Source organism: Fundulus heteroclitus, unplaced genomic scaffold (genome assembly GCF_011125445.2).
Source record: "Fundulus heteroclitus isolate FHET01 unplaced genomic scaffold, MU-UCD_Fhet_4.1 scaffold_50, whole genome shotgun sequence".
Lineage (NCBI taxonomy): Eukaryota > Metazoa > Chordata > Actinopteri > Cyprinodontiformes > Fundulidae > Fundulus > Fundulus heteroclitus.
The window spans coordinates 1,387,830-1,411,131 of NW_023396923.1; the positions used below are offsets into that span (position 1 = coordinate 1,387,830).

Genomic DNA, 23,302 nt, shown 5'->3' on the forward strand with positions numbered 1-23,302 from the left:
TGGGCAGGATAACTTTTATTACTAAACAGCTATAAATCTTATGTGCAGCATGTTTTTGTTTTTGGTCCTCACTTAATACAGAAAGAAACAACAAAAGTACTTTTCGCCTTCAGGCTAATGCTAACTTTATATGTTAGAAGTCTCTAATGTTTCACTAACTACTCAGGTTTCTTGGTCTGTCGGAACAGATCAGGCTAAATGCTAGGATGCTTTTTAAGCAAAGCAGTTCAGTTGGAGACTACTTTGGTGAAACTGTCAATATATCCGGTAGTCCGAGTCAAAACTTCCTGCAAATCTTCACAGCTGCCAAAGGCTATATTATGTATATTGTTTACTGCCTAAAGCATTTTCTTAAATTGTAAAAACACAACAGTACTGCAATGAATTGCAGTGTTCAGTCTACAGACAAATTTGATGCAAGAAAGTTGTTGCTGCTGGCTTCCCTGTTAGTTTGTAATCTAGGGTTTTCAAAACGCTAACAGTTTGTTACTCTGTTTAACAATTTAACAACTATTTTCTCAAATGCAGCAGCATAAAGGGAGCTTTTTTGTTACAATGCAGACCTTGCACACTGCCATAGACATTCCTTCACAGCTACCCTGATTGGCGAGGTCTCAGTCAGGGAGGGTGGGGCAAAATGGAGAGTGATTAGCATACCCATCCAGCCTAATAAATGCGCCAGCAGTTTCACCTGGAGTCTGTGAGAGTGCCAATCCCTCCTAGGAGAAGGGGAAATCCCGAGGCCAGGTGCAAGGAGAGCTAAAACAATCACCAGCGTGCTCAGACGGGTAAGCTCACCTCACTGGGAAACGCACAGGTCCAGCCACCGCCAGAGATCTGTGCGTAAATGCGCACGGCCAAACCACATCACAGGTGGACCGAGGCTCAACCCGTCAGCCGTTCTAGTGACGCACACGACCGGTTCCCGCTGACCTGTGTGCGCTCCGACCCAGAGCTCCGGGTGACCCATGAGGCTGGAGGCTGCAGCCAGGATGGATGTCTTCAGGAAGCTGTGGAGGGCGAGGAAACTGATTGTAGTGGTGTTCATCCCGCTTTCCCTGCTGCCCCTGCCGCTCATTCACCCCACCAGCGTGAGTACGAGTTTAATCTCATCTGTAAACAGGTGTAGCTTTTGAAAATAAAACCATGTCAAGGTGCTTCCTTTATACATATTTAACTCTCAGTTAGCAATAAGAACATTCTAGATGAAGAATGTAACCCTTCGTACATTCCGGTAGAATTAAGTTTTTAACTGCTTATTAGATATCGCAATAAATCCATAATCTAGGATTTAATAACTACCTGCTGCTGGCTGTTTCTGTTCCTCTAGGCCGCTGCACATGGCTTCAGAGTCCTTATGGGAGTTTAGTGTGTGTGTGTGTGTGTGTGTGTGTGTGTGTGTGTGTGTGTGTGTGTGTGTGTGTGTGTGTGTGTGTGTGTGTGTGTGTGAGAGAGAGAGAGAGAGAGAGAGAGAGAGAGAGAGAGAGAGAGAGAGAGAGAGAAAGAGAGAGAGAGCAGGAACAGCTTTTTCTAAATTTTTACTAATTTTACTAGTAAAGTGATGACTTTGATGTAAAGTGAGGACTCTTTTCTGGGCTAGGGGTTGGGTTTAGCACGAAAATGTCAACTAGGGTCAGGGTAAGGCCATAGAAAGGCTTGAAAATGAATAGAAGTCTATGGAAGTCAAGGTACGGCCCTCACTTTGTACTTAAACAGGGATGTGTGTGTGTTTGTCTGAGTGTATGTGACAAAGACAGAGGACAGAGAATCAATCAAAAGGGACACTGTCCTCCCACTCTGCTGTCCTCAGCTGATGAGGCCTGTGTGTGCAGGGGAGACGTCTCCACATGTTGATTAGATTGAGATCAGTTGTGGGCCTAGAAATGGGATTTAAAGGAGCTTGATATTGATCTTATTTCTTGGATGCTCTACACTTAGGCAAATGTTTGCATTTGAAAAAATTATTGGATAGCACTTCAGATTAAACATGGTTCTGAAACTGATCGGTTTTAAGATTTAGTATTGTAAGAGTTGGACCGTTTTAATCAGTGAAAGCTCGCATAGTATATCCCAAGAGATCTACTGACACTGGACCCCTAATTATATTTTAAAAGGTTCTTGTCAAATCTTTCTGTAGACTCATTGCTTTAAAAAGGTGTTTTATGATTAATTTGAACTCTTGTTTTTTTTCCCCCCAATAAGAAATTAGTGTAATTTTCAAAAACAAAAATTGTGTACATAAGTTACAAAAGAATAAAAATGGAGAAATCCAGATTCCCTAAAGCTTCTCGATCTTCTTCCATAATCACAGCGTGCTCAGGGTGGAGGATTATAACATGAAGATCTGACGAAATGAATTGGCTTCCACAGATTAGACAACCATTTCTGTAGTTTACTGACACTTCTTGTACTAAACTGTTTTAGAACTAAACTGTTTTAGTCTACAACTAATGAGATATTAACTGGACCTGATTGCTTGTTTTCCATGGCAATGAAATTGAATTAGAAGAGTAAAATAAACTGGTAGCTAACCAGATGACCACAATAAATGTATGACTGCATGATTGAATACATTTTTGGTTCGATTCAGTCCTTTGTTGAGGAAGAGTTCTAAGATCCCCCAGTCTAAGCGCTGCACAAATAGTCCAAAGTTCCATAGTTCACGGTAAAAATCGCTGTTCCAGTTCCACTGTTTAATCATGAAATATTAAACGCTGCTGCTCTCACCACTCCCTGCTGTGAATACTTTGAAAAAATTATTTGGTTTATAAACCGCATTTATCAACACTCCTGCTGTTACTGGAAAAGCTCTTTTAGCCGAATTGGACCACACTTAGTCTTCTCCTATAATATTCCCAAAGATAGGGCTCTTCAGAGAGGCCTTTAAAGGACAACCAGTCACACAGCAACTACGATCCTCCACCATGCTTAATAGTCGACATTAGCTGCTTTTCCACATTTGTGTCTTTACTTTTACACCATACCCACCTGAAGATTGCAAAGGCAAAAAAAAAAGCTCAGCCTTAGTCCCATCAAAGTTTAGTATGTAATATCAACACGTCTGTCTTGCTAGAGGGGCATGTTCTTTTGTCTTTCCCATTTTGAAGTGTGAATGATGTAGAGGAAAGGGCCCATTGTCATTTAATTTTTTTAACCCTAGAAACAGGAAGTCATGGACTTCTTAATAAAAGTTGCTAGGCCCTCTGATTGAATTAAATAATTTGAAAGCTTGAGCTTCATTGACATTTTTGTTGGAACTGCTGGAGGTGTTGTTAAAACAGTTTTTCCTTAACATGGCATTTTTTATGTTTATGTAAGGTTTCGGTGGCATGACATTAGGGGGATTTATAAGAAGACTTTTCACCTGTTATTACCAGAAGAGTGGTATATTTCAAATCTGTAGTTTAAGGTAGCTTCTATACAGCAGGCGTCCTGGTTGTTGATGTTGAAAAGAACTGCAACTTCCGTACATGTTGTCCTTCATTCAGCCAGAGCCGTTACCCAAGGTTCCCGTTGTTATGTCAGTGGTGTTGGAGGCTTGGCATGAGTTAGGGCTCCAGGATATGGCCATTAAAGCACAGAGGGGAAAAACCTCACGACAAAGGAAAGGGGAAAAAAATAATTTGCGCAATTAAGTTATATAATCAACCAACCATCATGCTGGATTTTGGCCTCCATTTGGCTTTGAAACAACAGCAGGGACCTCAGGCTGTGTCAGGAATGCGACAGTGATCCTTGCTTGGTGTGTGTGAATGTGTGTGTGCTTGGAGTGGTACTGTGTCCAGCTGCAGAAGAACAGAACATCTGTAGGATACAGTCAAAGGAGGTCAAAAAGGCACAGAATCAAAGAACAAGCATTTGATGCTTGAATTTGTGCCATCAGACGTTATGAACTGCTTGGCTTTACCCTAAGTGGTAATTAGGAAAAGTAGGGATGAAATATCTTGCTCATGGGATGAGATGATAAACAATATTAGGGTTGAGTAAACAAGAAATAAAATAGGATTTTAGCAGTATTTTTGGTGAAACCAAAAATATTCTTTTTCTTTTTTTTGGCTCCATGAAACAATACAGGTTTTTGTTGATTAGAAACTTTGCTTTAAAGGATCTGTAGTTTTTGTTGAATAATTCAGTTCAGGCTTGCCACTCTAAATGTCACCATTTGTGTGCTTGTTTAACTCAGATGTAGTCCAAATACCAGAACAGCTTTGGAGATGGGCTGATTGACCTGAAATATATGTTTTTTTGTTTGTTTTTTGCATTTTCATATGTTTTGGTTAAAGCTGCACAATATATTAAACAGCAGAAGTAGTTTCCATTTTAATTTGTGCAATGTATGCAGTTGTAAAGTCTCTTTGGATGCATTATTTGCACAATTACAATGTTTCAGGCAGTGAAACTGCTTGCAAATAATGTATTTGAATGGTTAGAATGGCCTTTCTGGTACATGACTGAAAAAAAAGATATTAGTGAAGCTGCTAAAACTCTTAGAGTGGAGCGGACATTCTGATGATGGGGGAGTAAGGAAAATGTGGCTTGATCAAACTTACTGTCATCACTGGAATCTTCATATTCTCCTCGAATCATGCAGATCTTGTTTTTTTTTTCTTCTTCACGGCTCTAGTGGCTCACTTTTTAACACAGTAGGCTGACAGGAAGGGGGTTGAAGAGGGGGAGAGACATGCGGCAAAGGACCGCGGGTCGGAGTCGAACCCGGGTCTACCGCGTCGAGGACTAAGACCTCCGTACATGGGGCGCCCTACCCGCTGCGCTAAAACAGTGCTTTGCCTTTCAAAGGTGCTGCTTATTTCACTGCTGCGCTAATTGGAGTCTTCGTACTTTTGGTTCTTTTGGATCTGACAGTTATCCAAGAAATGGATCCGTCTGCCGCTTGATATTTCCCGCTAATTCATGATCAGCAAGACGTTTTATAATTCTTTTGACAGAACAGTACTCATAGTACTGACTGATAAATATCTCCAAGCAGAAGGCCACTTGGTTTTATGTGTCGGTTGCCTTTAAACATTTTACATTCAATTTATGGGCACGATCATGATGTTTCTGTCTTACTGTCAACACCTACTTTCAAATATGCTTGTTGATGGAGAAACCCATGTTTTTCTGTTTCACTGCTTCATAGACCCTGTTTACATCACTATTTTTAAAACTCTTTTCAGTCGATATTCAGAGATTTTTAGAAACTGTGGCATAGAGGGTCCCATGTTCACATGCCCACTATCATTTTACTATTCTTTTACTAAACAGAGAAGCCTTTTTTACATTTCTCACCCACTGCTGACCTACATTGTTGTGAATTTGTTTCCAATAAACTCATCCTAACCCAAATTAAACCATAATGATTTTAGGAGAATCTTTAGCCTGCTACATCTTTAGTCATGCTAAGGATTTTTTACTTTGGAATTTTGATGCATTTAATTCCCATCCACTACAAAAACATTACAGCATTTATGATTGGAATCCCACAGACTACATAGTGCCAGAGTTTCTTTAAAAAGAACGACATTGTTTATTTTTTTAAATTGCAGAATAATACCGATACCCTAAATTAGGGCCCTTAGTAGGAGATTACATCAGTAAATTATTTGACTTTAGTACGGATGTCTACGTAGGTACCTCTGACTACCTACTATGGGTTGTAAATTCTAGCTTGCAGCGGTGTCAACGTTTTTGTACTGTCTTTTAAATATACGGTTGCGGTGCTCTGTTGCGTAATTGCTTGCTATGTTTTGCCAGTTTGCTTCTTTATCTGGTTTTACTCATAGAGTGAGATAGTGTATTATCTATCTCATCCCTCAGAGGTCTTTAAACCAATGTGTGTTTGTTCCTTTGTTCCCATTTCCCTGGCAGTATCTGGATAACAGTCAGCTGATGAGATAATCAATGGGATATTCAGGTGGAAATTGTTTTAAGACAAAGTCTTGGGTTTAGTAGATTGATGTAAATTTAGGACGGTTACCTCAACCTTTTATTTTTAAAAAAGTTTCAAATTTCATTCAAATATATCCTTCAAAAAACATTTTTGTTTAATTGCGTTTTTATAAGCAGATAAACCATTTAGATACTAAAATTGCTGCTACAGTGCTTTCTATATTGCCATAAATGCCCGAGTGGGTTGAATTGTGAGGAATATATGGGATGTTATGGAACATGAAGTCTCTTCTAGTCTTTGAAATATGTCGCTATGAATGTCTCCCTTTCTGAACAGCAAATCAGAGTAGGGTACATTATCATCACTGTCTTGCTTGTTTTTTTTTAAATGTATATTAAGTGTCAACTGAGAATAAATTGTATTGCTTTTTGTGCCAGAATTTTAAAACATGGCAGCCTTGCTTATCTGGTGATCACTGTATGTATGCTATACTGTTAATAGCACAATGAGGGGATTTTGTCCCCCACCACTGATGAAACCAAATGCAAATTTTCAATAGTGTGACAGGAGTATTAGAAATAATGTTATGTATCAACCCACATTACATAGTAGTTCAATAATACGTACTAGTTTCCTGCTTTGAATGTGCGTGCACCATCAGCACTTAGCAAGGTATTTTCTTTTTAAATGTAAAAAAAAAATTATAAATGCAAATTGTTCTGTTGAATTGATCACATATTTGTATGACTAAGACATTGTTATTTTTCAAAGGAAGTCTGTAGCAAACCACATGTGACATGAAAGCAACTCTTTACTTAGTTAACCTGTATTAACCTTTGCACCTGACACGTCTGGATAAAGTCTGATTATGGCAAGGGGTTACAGCATTTAACTTGTGAAACTAAAGCAAATCAAGTCAGTGATTATAGAGGAGTAATCAGGACTGCTAATCAATAACCAGCGAATTAATCTACCTCTTTTTATTCTTTTTTGTAGCATCTTTCTGTCCCAACATTTCTTAGTGGTTCACGTGTCAAGATTCAAAACAACAAGAAGATGGAAGCTGCCAAAAAATAAAATCTTTGCAAAGCTGGGTTGTGTTCTGAAGGGATTAAAAGTTTAGTTGCACATTTGCGTGTGAGGACGATTTTGAGCTCCAATCTCCTTGTTATTTTTTCAGCTTTTTTCTAACGCCTGAAAGTCTTCTGTGCTCTTTTCAAGTGAAAATCTGTTAGAAAGATTTAGATTTAGTCTCCTTATAAAACAGCCCAGAGTCATGCCACAGCTAAATTTTGCAGATAGTTGAAAAATAGACTTATTTCCATTTTTGTGGTAGAATATTTCTTAGGTTTACCACATTTTGTCATATTAGGAACCTCAATTGATTTTACTTGGAGTCCAGCATTGGGCAAGGTACACCCTGGACAGGTTGGGAGTCCATCATAGGAAACAATCATGCAGGCACACACTTGTTCCTAAGAGCAGTTTAAAGTGAATGTTTAATCTAACTATCATGTTTTTGGGCTATGGAAGGAACTTGGAGTACCCAGAGAGGACCCATGGATTCACAGTGAGAACATGCAGAGACCCCAGCCCGGGATTTTAACCAAGGACCTGCATCATAATTTTTGCTAAGATTGACCAATAGAAATCTGAAGTGTGGCACTTTTTTTTGTTTTGTCCCTCTATTCTAATACCCTAAAATAAACTTGTGTTAAAGAATATTCTTTACCAGTTAGCATATCGAGAGTCCACCTATTATTAATAATAATAATAATAATAATAATAATAATAATAATAATAATAATAATAATAATAATAATAATAATAATACATTTTATTTAAAAGGTGCCTTTCTGGACACTCAAGGTAACCGTACAAAAGGATAAAAAAACAGAATGTCAGAAACAAAATCAAACAAAAAACATTTAAAAGATACAGAGGCTGGGGCAGGGGAATTGATAATTAAAGAGAATAGGCAGTCTTAAATAGATGAGTTTTGAGTTGTGATTTAAAATGGAGAAGTGAGTCCGTGTTTCTAAGTAGGGGTGGTAGAGAGTTCCAGAGGCGGGGGGCAGAGCGGCTGAATGCTCTGCTCCCCATGGTGGTGAGACGGGCAGAAGGGACAGACAGGTGTAAAGCAGATGAGGATCTAAGAGCATGGGAGGGGGTGGGAATATGCAGGAGGCCTGACAGATAGGGGGGGGGGGCAAGTTGGTGAAGGTTGTTATGATGTGAGCAGCTGAGTTCTGGACCAGTTGTAGTTTATGGAGTGATTTATGAGGAAGGCCAAAGAGGAGAGAGTTGCAGTAATCCAGTCGGGAGGTGACAAGGCTGTGACAAGTATGGCAGCAGTGTGTGGGGTAAGGGAGGGACGGAGGCGGTTGATGTTTCTTAAGTGGAAGTAGGCAGACCGGGTAATCTTATTGATATGGGATTGAAAGAATAGGATGCTATCAAGGATGACACCCAGACTCTTAACCTGGGGGGAGGGGGAGATGGAGGAACTGTCAATAATAAGTGGGAAACAGTCATTTGGTGCCAATGAGGAGAACCTCAGTTTTACTACTGTTTAATTGAAGGAAGTTGTTGGTGAACCAGGCTTTTATTTCACAGATGCAATCTGTCAGGGAGGTGGGAGGAAGAGAGGACGATGGTTGCGTGGAGAGGTAGAGCTGGGTGTCATCGGCATAGCAATGGAAGTGGATATTAAATTTGCAGAAGATATTGCCAAGGGGAAGGAGATAGATGATGAAGAGGAGGGGCCCGAGTGCAGAGCCCTGGGGCACAGTATAAGTTTTGGGCTGAATACAAGTGTAAGGCACATTTCTTTCAGAAAGTCATTTCTTAAAATTTAGAAAAACCTCTTATTTTCCTTACACTTCACAACTGTGCAGCACGCTGCATAAAATCCCAATAAAATACATTCAAGTGTGTAAATGCAATGGGAAAAAATATGGAAAATATCAAGGAATATGAAAAGGTACGCATTTCAATGCATTTAGGTTGGGTTTGTTAAAGGGCCCAGTGACATACTTTGACCATAAAAATAAAACGCACAAAAAACATTTATCTTTGAATTAAACAGTACCTGCCAAGTGTTTGTCCTGATGGTGTTTACCCAGTCCTTTTTGAGTCTGAAAGGCACTTTTGCACCAGGCACGATCAGCAGACGTAAACATTGCTGTGCCATCTGCTGACAGCGTCATGAAACTTCCAGAAAGATGGCAACAATTGACACAGCTACTGTAGGAGTCAGACTGCACTGCAATACCTTGCAGTAAAGTGATAACTCTTTGTGGATGAAGACCAACCTGATCTACAGGGTTAGGGTTAATTAAGCTCCGTCTTTTCACAGCTCCATTGGACGTTACTAACTCACTCAGCTCCAATGATACGTCGTACTTCTGGTCGCTCTGTATACAACAGTCCTTCTTTTACTAACAAATGGAGCAAAAATAAATAAAATAGTGTAAATGCAGCAATAAAATATAATAAGGGCACAATATTTAATCGGAAAAACAGTGAGCTACTGGCATAGAAATTGGTAAAGTCGTAGTATGTGACTAGGCCCCTTGCAAGATAGGAGGATGTTTTAAGAGGGCAGTAATATAAAGTATAATTGCATACAACTAAAACAAAAAAAGGAAAACAAAACATTCCTGACGTTAGATAATTTCACAAACCTTTATGATAACATTGCAGCTATTTTTAACAGGTAATCAGGGTTACCAGATGTTTAAAACCTTACAGTAACTTTAAAAGAACAGATTTCTCTGATAATGTGTTGTTGTTAAATGCCTCTCTTAAATCTCAGAACAAGCTCACATTATCCCAGGATTGTTACTAATCCTTAATGATGACGGTTATTACTAAATCTCCAGGGCCTAACGCTGTCTGTGGAAGCACACCGTGTGCTTCCTGGCTTAGTGAAGTTTTTTTTACTAAAACAAAAGGGAACTAAGTTATGTCTAACCATTTGCATCCCTGGTGGGGAGGATTTTTCAAAAATGCCACAAGGAAAGTAGTTTTTAGCAATATAGATGATCAGTTAGACCTCTCCTAGTTGTTTAGCAAGTGGATAAAAATGTTTATCATGCAAGAGAAATACAGGCTTCCTATGGAGTCTGGATAACAACCTGGATAACAATGCAAAAGCAAATTAGAGTTTGGAATATGAAAATATGGGGTGCTGTTTATAAAGTTTAAGCAGTCCAAAATTAACAACAATATTTTGGGTTGTTTAGCCTGTCATAAAAGGAAAATAGGGGTTAAATTTTCAAAGCCAGATTTTCACAATATCATTTATACATTTAGAAATGTCACATTTTCAAATGAAATATTTCGCTTGCTATCTAAATATTTAGGTCGGACCTAAATGTTTAGCTAATATGCAAATTAATTTGCAGATAATCGGAACTGGACTACCAAACCCAGAGCTGGGTCTTGCGAACCTCTATGTAAACTCCTGCTGCTGGTGAGACTGAACTGCTTCAGTTATCGCTCATGTAACTTCTTTTTTCCCAGCTAGGTCACAAACATATGGTTGGTTGTGGCTCTGTGGCAGCTGTTGGTGCTATTGCTGTAGATTAATGAGTAAATATCTCTGTTGTCATTAAAACAGCTCATCCTATGTTTTCAGCAAAGATGTTGGACACGTTGAAGGGAAAAAAGGGTCAATGATAATAGAAGCGGTTCAGTCTCTCCAGCAGCAGGAGCTTATATAGAGGTTCACAAGAACCAGCTTTTGTTTTGTAGTCAACTTCCGCTTATCTGCAAGTGAATCTACATATTGGCTAAAGACTTAGTTAACAAGCTACATATTTAGCTCTGAGCAAAGTATTTAGTTTGAAAGTCAAATGTTTAGTTTGGAACGTAAATGTTTAGTTTCCTTCCTTTCTTTGTGTACTTTTGCCCTTTTTATCTGTTCTTTTGTCTTTCTGTTCTTCCTTCCCTAAGTCTTTGTCAGTCCTTCTTTTTTTTCTTTTTTTCCTTCTTTCTTTGTGTCCTTCCTTTTTCTGTCTTTTTTCCGGGTTGCATATTTACAGCCTAAACTCTGTCAAAACAATGCAATAAATTCTTGTCGATCTAATTGAATTTATTATTTAAGAATGGCTGAAAAGGACTGAGAACTGTAGGTTTCGGTCTGGAAGAATATGGAACATTTACATAAGAAATGTAACTCTGAGATACTCTGGAGATTGTTCAAACACTGGGAGCAACTAGAAGAAAAAGATCAATATGAGGATTTTATTTTCAAAAGTATTTTAACCTGGCGCTTATTTATCTTATTACATTCTTAGTTGTTTTGTTTTTAAATTTTTTTTGTTACCAGAATCCAGCAGGTTTGTCCAGATGGAAAATGTTGTATTGCCTCCTGTGTCTATTCATTGTGGTGCTGACTTGTATGTAGGTCAGTCGACTCCTGTTAAATATGACTTATAATGACCCTGATCAAACAAAATAATGGATATAATTAATTATAGTTGCATCTCCCCTCCCAGTACAGTAGATCACCTCACAACACTTTATAAGAAAAATGGATTGAAGTCATACCCACAAATATATCAATGCAATCCAGGTGAAAAGTTTTCTATCTAAGGAAGCTCAGCCTTCTAAACGGTCATGTGGGGAATGTGTAAAAGAACAACCTTGTTTAACAGGGATAAACCTTGATCTGTCACAACCAGCTGAGAGTTTGAGGAAAGGACAGGCACACAAATTACAGCAGCACTGGTCCCGGAGGGCTACCTTTGCTAAAGAAAAAGAACAAAGAGAATGTTGCAACAGTAGCTCCAATAATTCTGTACTGTCTGAAACAAAGACTGGTCCAGCATTGGGTACACTTATTTATTTAGTTATTTATTGCAGAAGCTTAACTTACAATTCAGAACATCTGTCTATATGTCTTTAGTTGTCTGAAATACTATTTTGTTTCTTTTTTTTTTATCAATTTGACTTCTTCTCAGTTTGATGGTTCTAGATAGAAGTTGTCTTTATAGCGTAAGAACAGCAACCGTGACTCTATTTTCCAACATTGTTAGAGCAACACTTTATGTCACACTGCCTAATAAGTTATTAGGCAGTGTGACATCACCCTCTCAGAGGAACTCCCAACAACGCCTCCAGGCTGGTGTTAGAATCGACCCAAGAGAAGAACTAGTTGCTATTTCCAGTTAGTTGCTCATTGTGTTGGACTATTAAATATGTACACTGTTCTTTCCAAATAGTTGCCTGTAAAGACACAAAGGCCTTTGTCATTTCATTAGTACTAATCAATGGTCTTCATCAAAACTCTTGTTTAAAGTTTTTTTTTTTTTTTTTTTTTTTTGTAGGTAAGTTGAGGAAAGCAAATAATGAAATGATCAGTAATTTTTATTTATTTTTTACTTTTTACAATTAGTGGTCATAAAAGGTCTACACACGGTCACATACGCTGCACTGCCTGGTCAGCCAGATTGACTTGTGCTATGTGTATTCAATACGCAGCTTGTCAGTCTGGACAGGATCAGACTCTCCGGTCTAAAATTTACCAGACCAATCACAGCGTGGAAGTTTACGATGCATCACTCTTTACCCATAATGCAGCAGCACTTTTTTGTAACCATAACAGTCAAGATAGCAGCCACAACGGAGCAATGTTTTAATGATGCCCTTTTATTATGTCCTGAATGAGCTGGGTATATCTTTAAAAACTCAACAAGTGGCTGCTCTAAGAGCTACAACAGAGCCTGTTGCCTGGAGTTTGCATCACATCCTTACTTATCGGATTGATTCTGACCTGTTTCTGCAGACCCTGTTAGTCCTGCCTTTAAAATCTGGCTCTACCAGTGGCTTTCCAGACTAATATGCCGTGTTTTACGATGTAAGTCAGATAATTTTGGAGCTAACTTTTTGTTCAACACATCGTTCACACTAGGTTTAGAAATCATTTGTGGTTAGTGTCCATTTTAGTGGGTTTTGATACCTGTAAGTATGATAACATTCACAACAAGATATTCATCCGCCATTTACGTCACTGTCCAGGTTTGAAATACACGTCCACACAGACTTCTCCGCAGCAGCTGTCAGAGCTCCACAAAAAAACGTTGTTAAAAGCGGTGCTGTTCTTATCTTTATTCTTCTTGTTATTTTGGTCAACTCCCATTGCTCAAAAAGAGAGATGGCGGTATCCTTTTTTTTCTGTAAGTAGTGCGCTGCGGTATGACCCTAACTCTTTAATTGGTAGTGTAACCAAGCTTTGTGGGTTTGTTACCAGCACTGCTGGAGGTTGATTTAGACTGGTCTCGGAGCTGGGCTTTTTTTTTTTTCTTACAACATTTCCATACAAAACGCCGGGCAGCTTACTGCCTGGCTGCCCTATGGCAATCCTTGAGGGACATTCAACCAACATGTATAAAATACGAAAAATTAGTTTCACCACAGCAATGACGAAACCAATTTTTATTTGCTTTTCAGTTCAAAAATAGTGCACAGTAAATATGATATTGTTGATGTAAGTAATATAAATAATAAGCAATCCAAAAAGTCATGATTTATTTTACGTTTGGTAATGAGTGATGGCAGACGGGAAAAGAGACCTCCAGAAACACTCAGCACTATGTTCCAGGGTTCCAACAGTGTCGCAATATCCGCTTATTATCAGCGAATTTGGGCTTGTTGATTTATACTGTTTACAAGGTAGAGGTAATACAGCTGGTTGCTTGTTTCTCTTGCAATAACTGGCAACACTGAATTGGTTTCCTGACACAATTTTTTCTAAATCTAACCCTCTGGGCACAGAGGAATATGAAACCAAAACTGAACTATTGGTGCAAAAACAACACATTACATACCAAAGGTGCCCCCACAATGAAATATGGTACAGTATTAAAGTTTTTTTTTTTTAAAGCAAACAGACAGATCATGATGCAAGGCAGAGTGGGCAATATGCCTACCAAAGAAGACTGCATGCTGACATTTGCTATTAAATTAACTCTAACAAAATATTTATTTAGGGGGTGTTTACTTATGCAAGCATGTATTTGCTGCTTGTTTTAAAAAATGTGTATAAAAAGGCTAGTTCCCCTTTCCATTGAATGTTGAATGATTTATCTTGGTCTACCATTTTAATAATGCTGTATAAATTTTGGAGAGTCACTCTCTCTGAGCAGTAATGATGCAAATCTATTGTAAAAACGTTTTTGATTGTCCATGGTATACAACATATTATAATTTATAATTTATTTAACAGTATTAATAGCTATAGTTGCAACTAGTTTGATTGTGTAAAAGGCATAGTCACCAGGTTCATCACAGTGGTTTTACTAAAAGATTTTCATATCAATTTATTGATGTAATTTGAAACAAAAATGTGCATTGACATAAACGGTGAGCAATCTAATTAAATCTGATTTAAGTTCTTAATGTAGTGCTTCCTAGTGGTGAACCACAGGGCCGTACACCCTACAAGTTTGAGATGTTTTTCTGCAACAGCAGCCCTGATTTAAGTTGATGGGTGATTGCTGGCCCTTAGACGACATGCTGTAGGATTAATCCTTTCCTATGACTCAGGTACAGTATGTTGCCCAGGGAACATGGTTGGGGAACCACGCCATCCTGTCTGAATGTGACTGAAGGCCATTGATGTGCACTGTACAGGTTTATACAGCTACGGGTCGTCTAACGGAGGCCTGGAATCTTGAGGGTTCTGTGCAGTATCCTAGTACTGTATTCTTTTCAGAGGTTGCTCCTGGGATGTGGTGATGCCATTCTCCTAATTTGGGGTTACATCCTTGAGTTTTCCTGTGGCTCTCTGTAACTTTAATATTTTCTCACCTAGCCTATGGTATTTCTAAAGCTTCTAATGGCCATTTTCATGATGTTGCCATCTTTTTGGATCACTATATTTAACATTACTGCCATGTCTTTTTTTTCTTTTTTTAATACCTTATTCAATCCTTCAATGCCTACTGAGCCCTCAAAGGGACATTGAAGGAGGTAAAAACAAAACCCTTTCTCGTGTGCAGCAGATACACAAGAAAGTATCTCATGCACACCCGAAAATTTTAAAATAAACATTTCCCTTCAATGTCCCTTTAGGGGCTCCGTAAATACCTGATTGGATAGCCATCTCTTGTTTAAAAGCCTGGACCAGGAAGTCTATCATTCTCTTGGTTTCTCCAACTGTTACTATGGGGCCTCCAGCCCATACTCGTGTGAAGGTTCTGTTGAACCTTTCAATCCTCTTGGTTATGATGTTTCCTTTATGCTTTGTCTGTCACCATCTTACTTATCCTGCTTATATGCCCGAAATAGTCTCAGGGGCATTTTTGCAGAGCCTGCATTAGGTCTGACTTATGTTGAGGAGCTTTTTTGTGCCATAATTAGTGCTTCTGTGCAGTCTTACCTGTCTAGTCTTTGTAAGACTTGCCAATGCCAGCAACATGCCATAAGTATGTATAGCTTTCAATAATGGTTGCTCCCAAATATCTTCTTGCAGCCAGCAGTTCGTCACTAGGGCTCATCTGGCTGGCTTACTCCAGCATTTTAGTTTTTTCATTCTCGATAATGGCTCAGATGCTTAGTAGTCCTCAGCTACAGTCTCAGGGTTCTGGACAAAGGGGGACACCCTCAAAGCCTAGGGGCTTTTTTGTGTCTTGATTTCACTGGCTTCTATCTGGTCCTTTGGCCTTTCAGTTATGCCATCGGGGTCTCTCATGACTGGCATGGTGGATGTACAGATGTCTTACCATAGAGCTGGTTTTCACCACCTGTTTTACTCTCTCTTGGTACTTTGTTGAAGATTTTGTTGTAGCTTTCCAAGTGGCCTAGTAACTTGGTCAAGTTCAAGGTGACATTTTCTAGGTTGTCATTTGCCTGGAGTATTTTAATGTATTTTCAGCTGTATAAAACATCTGCAGATTTGGAAATGAAGTAAGAGTGAAGAAGGAAAGACAAAGGAGACAAGCAGGGAAATATAGCAGAAAAGAGATGCTATTGGTATATCCCTTTGGGATCAAAGCAAACCAAGCCATAATATTTCTACTGCCTTCTCGATTGCGTTTAGCACCTGAAAAGACGTCTTTATCCTTCTTTGAGGCTGTCTGTTTCACAGAGGTTTAAGGCATATCAGGGGACAACAGTATCTCAAACTCGGTTGTCAGGATCATAAAAAAGTTTTCAAAAGTTGTCTTGTTCCTAAGAGATGATCTACAGCATTGCTATCTTTTTCTGAGTCAGTACTTTGAGAAAGTATAAGCTATGACCTGTTCTGGACATGTCACATACTGCAATCATTTACACACACACCCAGTCAAGTCTGTTGTGATGACTTGCTATGGAGACCCCTGACTATAGGAGAAGTTGAAAGGACTTGCAAACAACTGACCCACAAAAAGATATACTCAATGCTACTCTAAAATAAAAGTTCAAGCTCACAAAGCATGTGTTGGTGGCAGGAAACTGCTCATATTTAACACTAATCTTAGCGGCAGTACATAGCATTTGCTTCACAAATTTTACTTATAGCAAATTTATAATGACATCATGAATTCAAACTTATTTAACAAACCACAATCGTCCACTCTGCAAGGTCAATGAAAGTAATTAGTCATGTTTTTTGAAAATCATAAGATTTTGACTTAGTTTTTAGGACTGAAGAGCCTGGTAGTAAGCCTGCTGATGTTTCAACAGAGTGCTGGCCTTGCATGTTGGCATCTGTGATATTAAAAGGAAAGTATCAAGCTTGTTTGAAATAATAAAATCCACACACAACATGAAACCAAGTAATAAGTTGTATTATTATTATTATTATTTTTAAACTTGATAACTTGTTTCTATGTGTTGTTTCACAGAGGTTTAAGGCTTGTGCTTTCTGGTTTGCAGGAAGCATGCTGTGCATATGTGTTGATGGTGACAGCCGTCTATTGGGTGTCTGAGGCTGTTCCCCTGGGTGCGGCTGCCCTGGTCCCGGCCTTCCTCTATCCGCTCTTTGGAGTTCTCAAGTCCAGTGAGGTGAGGCTGTCTGATTAGTTTTCCGCTAACCAGCTTCAGTTCTCTGAAGCTTTGTAAAAATGTCATACTGTTGCTGCTTCAATCTTCCAGGGTTTTCAGTTCTTAACATCAATTTCAAAACCTAAACTACATGAGTTCACAAAAAACAGTTGCTAGGAGGGAGGGAGCAGGAGAGCGAAGGACTGACAGAGTTGAGGAAGGAAGGGTAGAAAGCAACCAAGGGATGATGTGGGAATGAAAGGACAGAAAGCAAAGAAGGGATGATATGGGAAAGGAATGGAGGTAGAGCACATTTAACAAAAAGCACAAAAGGAAAGACACAAGCAACAAAGGTAGGACAGAAGGAATGGAGGTAGGGCACATGTGAGGAAAGAAAGCTAAGAAGCATAGGAAGGAATAGAGCCACTGTTCCCATGAAGCTGTGCACACTACATCGGTATTCAGCCCGCACAGAAAAGCAAATCTGTTTATATGTTTCTTAAATCATGAGCGCATTCCTTAGGACTACAGCAATATACAGGGGTTGGACAATGAAATTGAAACACCTGGTTTTAGACCACAATGATTTATTAAGATGGTGTAGGGCCTCCTTTTGCGGCCAATACAGCGTCAATTCTTCATGGGAATGACATGTACAAGTCCTGCACAGTGGTCAGAGGGATTTTAAGCCATTCTTCTTGCAGGATAGTGGCCAGGTCACAACATGATGCTGGTGAAGGAAAATGTTTCCTGACTCGCTCCTCCAAAACACCCCAAAGTGGCTCAATAGGGGGTTTTCACTGACGTCACTGGCCAACTTCCGGTCCGCCATATTGGGTGGCACACTTCCTTATCTCTAGTTGTCGTACACGTATTATCGTATCGCGAATGGATAAGTACGCCAGCACGCTAGAGCGACCAGATAAGGACGTATATCTGAGGAAATGTTCCGTGATCGACCATATGGACCCCTATGCCCTCCACGGTGCCTTGTTTAGCCGTAATCCAGATGATTGGCCAAATGTAGAGCACGGCGACATAGTGCATTACCTGGTGTTCGGTGAAAACCCTCTGCACACTCTTGAGGAAATGAGAGCTTACAAGGGTCTAGAGGCTCACAACCAGTTCACATCTGGTTATGTACATCAAGGAAATCGCCATCATACATGGACGGGTGAGTTTTAATAAGATGGTAAAAATGTAAACAATCCGACGCAAATGTGTCGCATGCTTCTGCGGTGGCTGACGGCCGGCGGCGGGCGGTGCGCGAAGGCGCTTGGCTGCAAGGCCAATCGACGCTGCTCGCGGCTTTAATTATTTAAGCAGAACAATGACCAGTGAAAAATTAAGTTGTATTTACCGTATTGGCGCCGGTAGGAGCTGCAGATCATAAAGCCAGCAAACAGTGGGAACACAGCAACTCGTTCAAAGGTAAGCTGCGCTCAGACGGGCTCTGGCACATGCTAGTTTAGTAGCTGCTAACCGTCAGTGCTAACAACCACTCGCGCATGTAATGTACTTTTAACTTGCTGCTATGTGTTTCAAACGTTTAGAACACACTCTCATTGACATCGGGATACTGTGGAAAGTTATGTTCGGTCGACTTACAGCCGCGATCCAAGCGAGCCGACGACGCTTTGTTATCTCTGTAACTCGTTCAAAGGTAAGCTGTGCTCAGACGGGCTCTGGCACATGCTAACCGTTAGTGCTAACAACCACTCGCGCATGTAATGTACTTTTAACTTGCTGCTATGTGTTTCAAACGTTTAGAACACACTCTCATTGACATCGGGATACTGTGGAAAGTTATGTTCGGTCGACTTACAGCCGCGATCCAAGCGAGCCGACGACTCTTTGTTATCGCTAACAGTTGTTCTCCGTGGTTGCGCCTCCAGGCAGGAAAGCGGTGGAAAATTAATCTGTTTCTATGTTTTTCCCATGGCGATCATGTGTTGCGCTGTTACAGCCCACAATACAGCAACGGTTTACCATGGTTGAAATCAAGTTAAGGTGAAATTAATCAAATTAAAACATGGCTGAGAGAGGGAGTACAGTACGCGGTAGTAATAGGCAGTAGAGGCGGCGGAGGCAGTCAACATGGCAGCCGCGTAAAGTAATAAGTCATAACACCCAAGCCCTATTATTAATATATTCTTCTTACATGTTTTAAATACTTAACAGTTAATTACCTGTGACAAAGTGAGCACCGCAGACTCTGGCGTATTCCAGCTTAACACCGTCCAAATCGGACCTGGATATCCGTGTCAGCCATAGGTGACGGCGTTGTTCAGACAGCTGTTTTGTTTTTTCACACTGATTCACTATCACGGCTGGTAGGCGATAGAAAGAGCGTTGATCTCTACCTCCACGGGCCGTGCAACCAACCATTAAACACGTTTTCCCCATTGTTCACTTCCAATACTGCCTAAGGCGTCATACAACGCAGGTCAACGGTGCAAAACGACTGCCACCCAATATGGCTGACGCGCTGAGTAGTCACGTGAGCGTGACGTCAGCTGAAAACCCCCTATAATATTTAGATCTGGTGACTGTGCAGGCCATGGGAGATGTTCAACTTCACTTTCATGTTCATCAAACCAATCTTTCACCAGTCTTGCTGTGTGTATTGGTGCTTTGTCATCCTGATATACAGCACCTCCTTCAGGATACAATGTTTGAACCATTGGATGCACATGGTCCTCCAGAATGGTTCGGTAGTCCTTGGCAGTGACGCGCCCATCTAGCACAAGTATGGGGCCAAGGGAATGCCATGATATGGCAGCCCAAACCATCACTGATCCACCTCCATGCTTCACTCTGGGCATGCAACAGCCTGGGTGGGACGCTTCTTTGGGGCTTCTCCACACCGTAACTCTCCCGGATGTAGGGAAAACAGTAAAGGTGGACTCATCAGAGAACAATACATGTTTCAAATTGTCCACAGCCCAAGATTTGCGCTCCTTGCACCATTGAAACCGACGTTTGGCATTGGCACGAGTGACCAAAGGTTTGGCTATAGCAGCCCGGCCGTGGATATTGACCCTGTGGAGCTCCCGACGGAAGTTTTGGTGGAAACAGGAGAGTTGAGGTGCACATTTAATTGTGCCGTGATTTGGGGAGCCATGGTTTTATGTTTTTTGGATACAATCCGGGTTAGCACCCGAACATCCCTTTCAGACTGCTTCCTCTTGCATCCACAGTTAATCCTGTTGGATGTGGTTCGTCCTTGTTGGTGGTATGCTGACATTACCCTGGATACCATGGCTCTTGATACATCACAAAGACTTGCTGTATTGGTAACAGATGCGCCAGCAAGACGTGCACCAACAATTTGTCCTCTTTTGAACTCTTGTATGTCACCCATAATGTTGTGTGCATTGCAATATTTTGAGCATAACTGTGCTCTTACCCTGCCAATTGGACCTTCACACTCTGCTCTTATTGGTTCAATGTGCAATTAATGAAGACTGGCCACCAGGCTGGTCCAATTTAGCCATGAAACCTCCCACACTAAAATGAGAGGTGTTTCAGTTTCATTGTCAAACCCCTTTATATGTCAATTGCTTGTACTTTTATAGTACAAGGTGCCCGGCTGCCCAAGGTGTTCCCAGGGCAGCCGGGAGACATAGTCCCTCCAGCGTGTCTCTTGGGTCTTTCTCTGGGCCTCCTCCCAGTGGGACGTTCCCGGAACACCTCACCAGGGAGGCGTCCAGGAGGCATCCTAACCAGATGCCCAAGCCACCTCAACTGGCTCCTCTCGACGTGGAGGAGCAGCGGCTCTACTCTGAGTCCTCCCCGGATGACTGAGGTCCTCACCCTATCTCTAAGGCAGAGCCCAGACACACTACGGAGAAAACTCATTTCAGTCGCCTGTATCCGGGATCTCGTTCTTTCGGTCACAACCCAAAGTTCGTGACCATAGATGAGGGTAGGAACATAGATCAACCGGTAAATCGAGAGCTTCGCCTTTTGGCTCAGCTCGCTCTTCACCACAACGGATCGGTACAGCGCCCGCTTCACAGCAGACGCCACACCAATCCGCCTGTCGATCTCCCGCTCCATCTTCCCCTCATTTGTGAACAAGACCCCAAGATACTTGAACTCCTCCACTAGGGGCAGCACATCCTCCCCGACCCGGAGAAGGCACTCTACCCTTTTCCGGCTCAAGACCATGGTCATGGATTTGGATGCACTGATTCTCATCCCGGCCGCTTCGCACTCGGCTGCGAACCTCTCTAGTGAGAGCTGTAGATCACGACCCTGATGAAGCCAATAGGACCACGTCATCCGCGAATAGCAGAGACGCAATCCTAAGGCCACCAAAACGGATCCCCTCAACACCTTGGCTGCGCCTAGAAATTCTGTCCATAAAAGTTATGAACAGAACCAGTGACAAAGGGCAACTTTGGCGGAGTCCAACTCTCACTGGAAACGAGTCCGACTTACTGCCGGCAATGCAGACCAGACTCTGACGCCGGTCATACAGAGACCTGACAGCCCCTATTAAAGGGCCCGGTACTCCATACTCCTGGAGTACCCCCCCACAGGATCCCTCGGGGGACACGGTTGAATGCCTTCTCCAGATCCACAAAGCACATGTAAACTGGTTGGGCAAACTTTCATGCCCCCTCCAGAATCCTGCTGAGGGTGTAGAGCTGGTCGAGTGTTCCACGGCCTGGACGAAAGCCACACTGCTTTTCCTGTATCCGAGATTCGACTGTCCGACGGACCCTCCTTTCCAGAACCCCTGAATAGACCTTACCAGGGAGGCTTAAGAGTGTGATTCCTCTATAGTTGGAACACACCCTCCCCAGTCCCCCTTTTTAAATAGGGGGACCACCACCCCAGTCTGCCAATCCAGGGGAACTGCCCCCGATGTCCACGCAATGCAATGCTGCAGAGCTGCGTTAACCAACACAGCTCCACAACATCCACAGCCTTAAGGTACTCAGGGCGAATCTCATCCACCCCCGGGGCCTTGCCACCGAGGAGCTTTTTAAACAACCTCAGCACCAGAGATGGGAGAACCCAACCCAAAGTCCTCAGGCTCTGCTTCCGCAATGGAAGACGTGTTGGTGGGATTAGGGAGGTCTTCAAAGTATTCCGGCCACCGACGCACGACGTCCCGAGTCGAGGTCAGCAGCACACCACCCCCACTATAAACAGTGTTGGTACCGCACTGCTTCCCCCTCCTAAGACACCAGATAGTGGACCAGAATCGCTTCGAAGCCGTACGGAAGTCTTTCTCCATGGCCTCTCCGAACTCTTCCCATGTCCGAGTTTTTGCCTCGGCGCTAAAACTCATTGTAACAAAATGTAAATAATTTAATTACAATAAAATTTTAACTGTGAAAGATGTGCATATCTCCCAGTTCTTATTTCCTAATATTCAAAGCACCTATTTCCATTTTTTTAAAGATATACTTAAACAAGCAGTGTCAAATATTAAGCAGCTTGAAAACAGCATGCCTGACTTTATTAAGCTGACAACACAATTTTCAATCCCAACCACAATTTGAATTTAAAGAATATATAAAATATTGATGAAATGTTATGCATAGATTTTTCATTGGTTAAAATGGAATCAAAATGTAGGTGTTTATGTTTTTAGACATTTTTCTTGAGTAAAACATCCCAATTAAGCTATTGGATCAGATCGCTTTTGAGAGTCTGAGCTAAAAATTGAAAGTTCTTGTTCACAGATGCTTTATTTTGGGAAAAAAAATAGAAAAATTAATTCCTGAATGCTTTTGCAGGGTACTGTGCAAAAAGCAACATAAAGCAACAAGCAACAAGTCTTGGCAGAAAAATTGATATTTGATTATGAATAAAGGTAGAGAGAAGGAAAGACTGATGTAAATAGGCAGGTGTCAAGTGTTTCTAATGTGTCTAATAAATCCAGACCAGAGAGAATTTGGGTGAAAGGGCTTTCTCTGTTCAGTCGGTTCCAAGAATTCGGCTTTGCGTGCATTTTTCTCAGATCTCTCCCAGTATCTCTGCACCACATATTTATTTGAGTGACGCAGAGCCCCTCGTCATAAGCAACTGTCCCCAACTACATAAACGCAGGACAAATGTTGACTGATGTTTTAATACCAATTTTCTTTTGTTCTCCACATTCCTTATTAGCCTTACATAAACTGTGAGCTGTATGCCTCTTGTGACCAGGTTGGGTTTGTCCAAACGATGAGAAAGCTGCTGCTACCGAGCTGTACTGTAATCCCTCCAGTATTATCTAAAAAGGTGTCGGTAGAGATTTATGCAACCTTTTCAGACTATTATTGTCCTCAGTGTTTGTTGTCAGCTGAAAGGAGCAGCATTAGCGGAAATGTAGACTTTGATCTTCTAAGTCTACGAAGTTTTTCTATGGTTGAGAAAGCGGACAGCAGAAAGCGGAAGGGGACAGCTAGAGAATATCCTTCATACCCTTCAAAAATG

The 23,302-nt window shown here is 41.1% G+C and overlaps 1 protein-coding gene across 1 annotated transcript in view; it reads left to right on the top strand.

Moving 5' to 3' along the window:
* Window positions 1–627: 627 nt before the first annotated feature.
* slc13a4 (solute carrier family 13 member 4) overlaps window positions 628–23,302 on the top strand; it is a 47,688-nt gene continuing 25,013 nt past the window's right edge. The window contains exons 1-2 of the mRNA XM_012854931.3: window positions 628–1,091; window positions 16,757–16,885. Coding sequence (XP_012710385.2) covers window positions 969–1,091; window positions 16,757–16,885 — 252 coding nt within the window. The 5' untranslated portion in view covers window positions 628–968. The remainder of the gene's footprint in view (window positions 1,092–16,756; window positions 16,886–23,302) is intronic.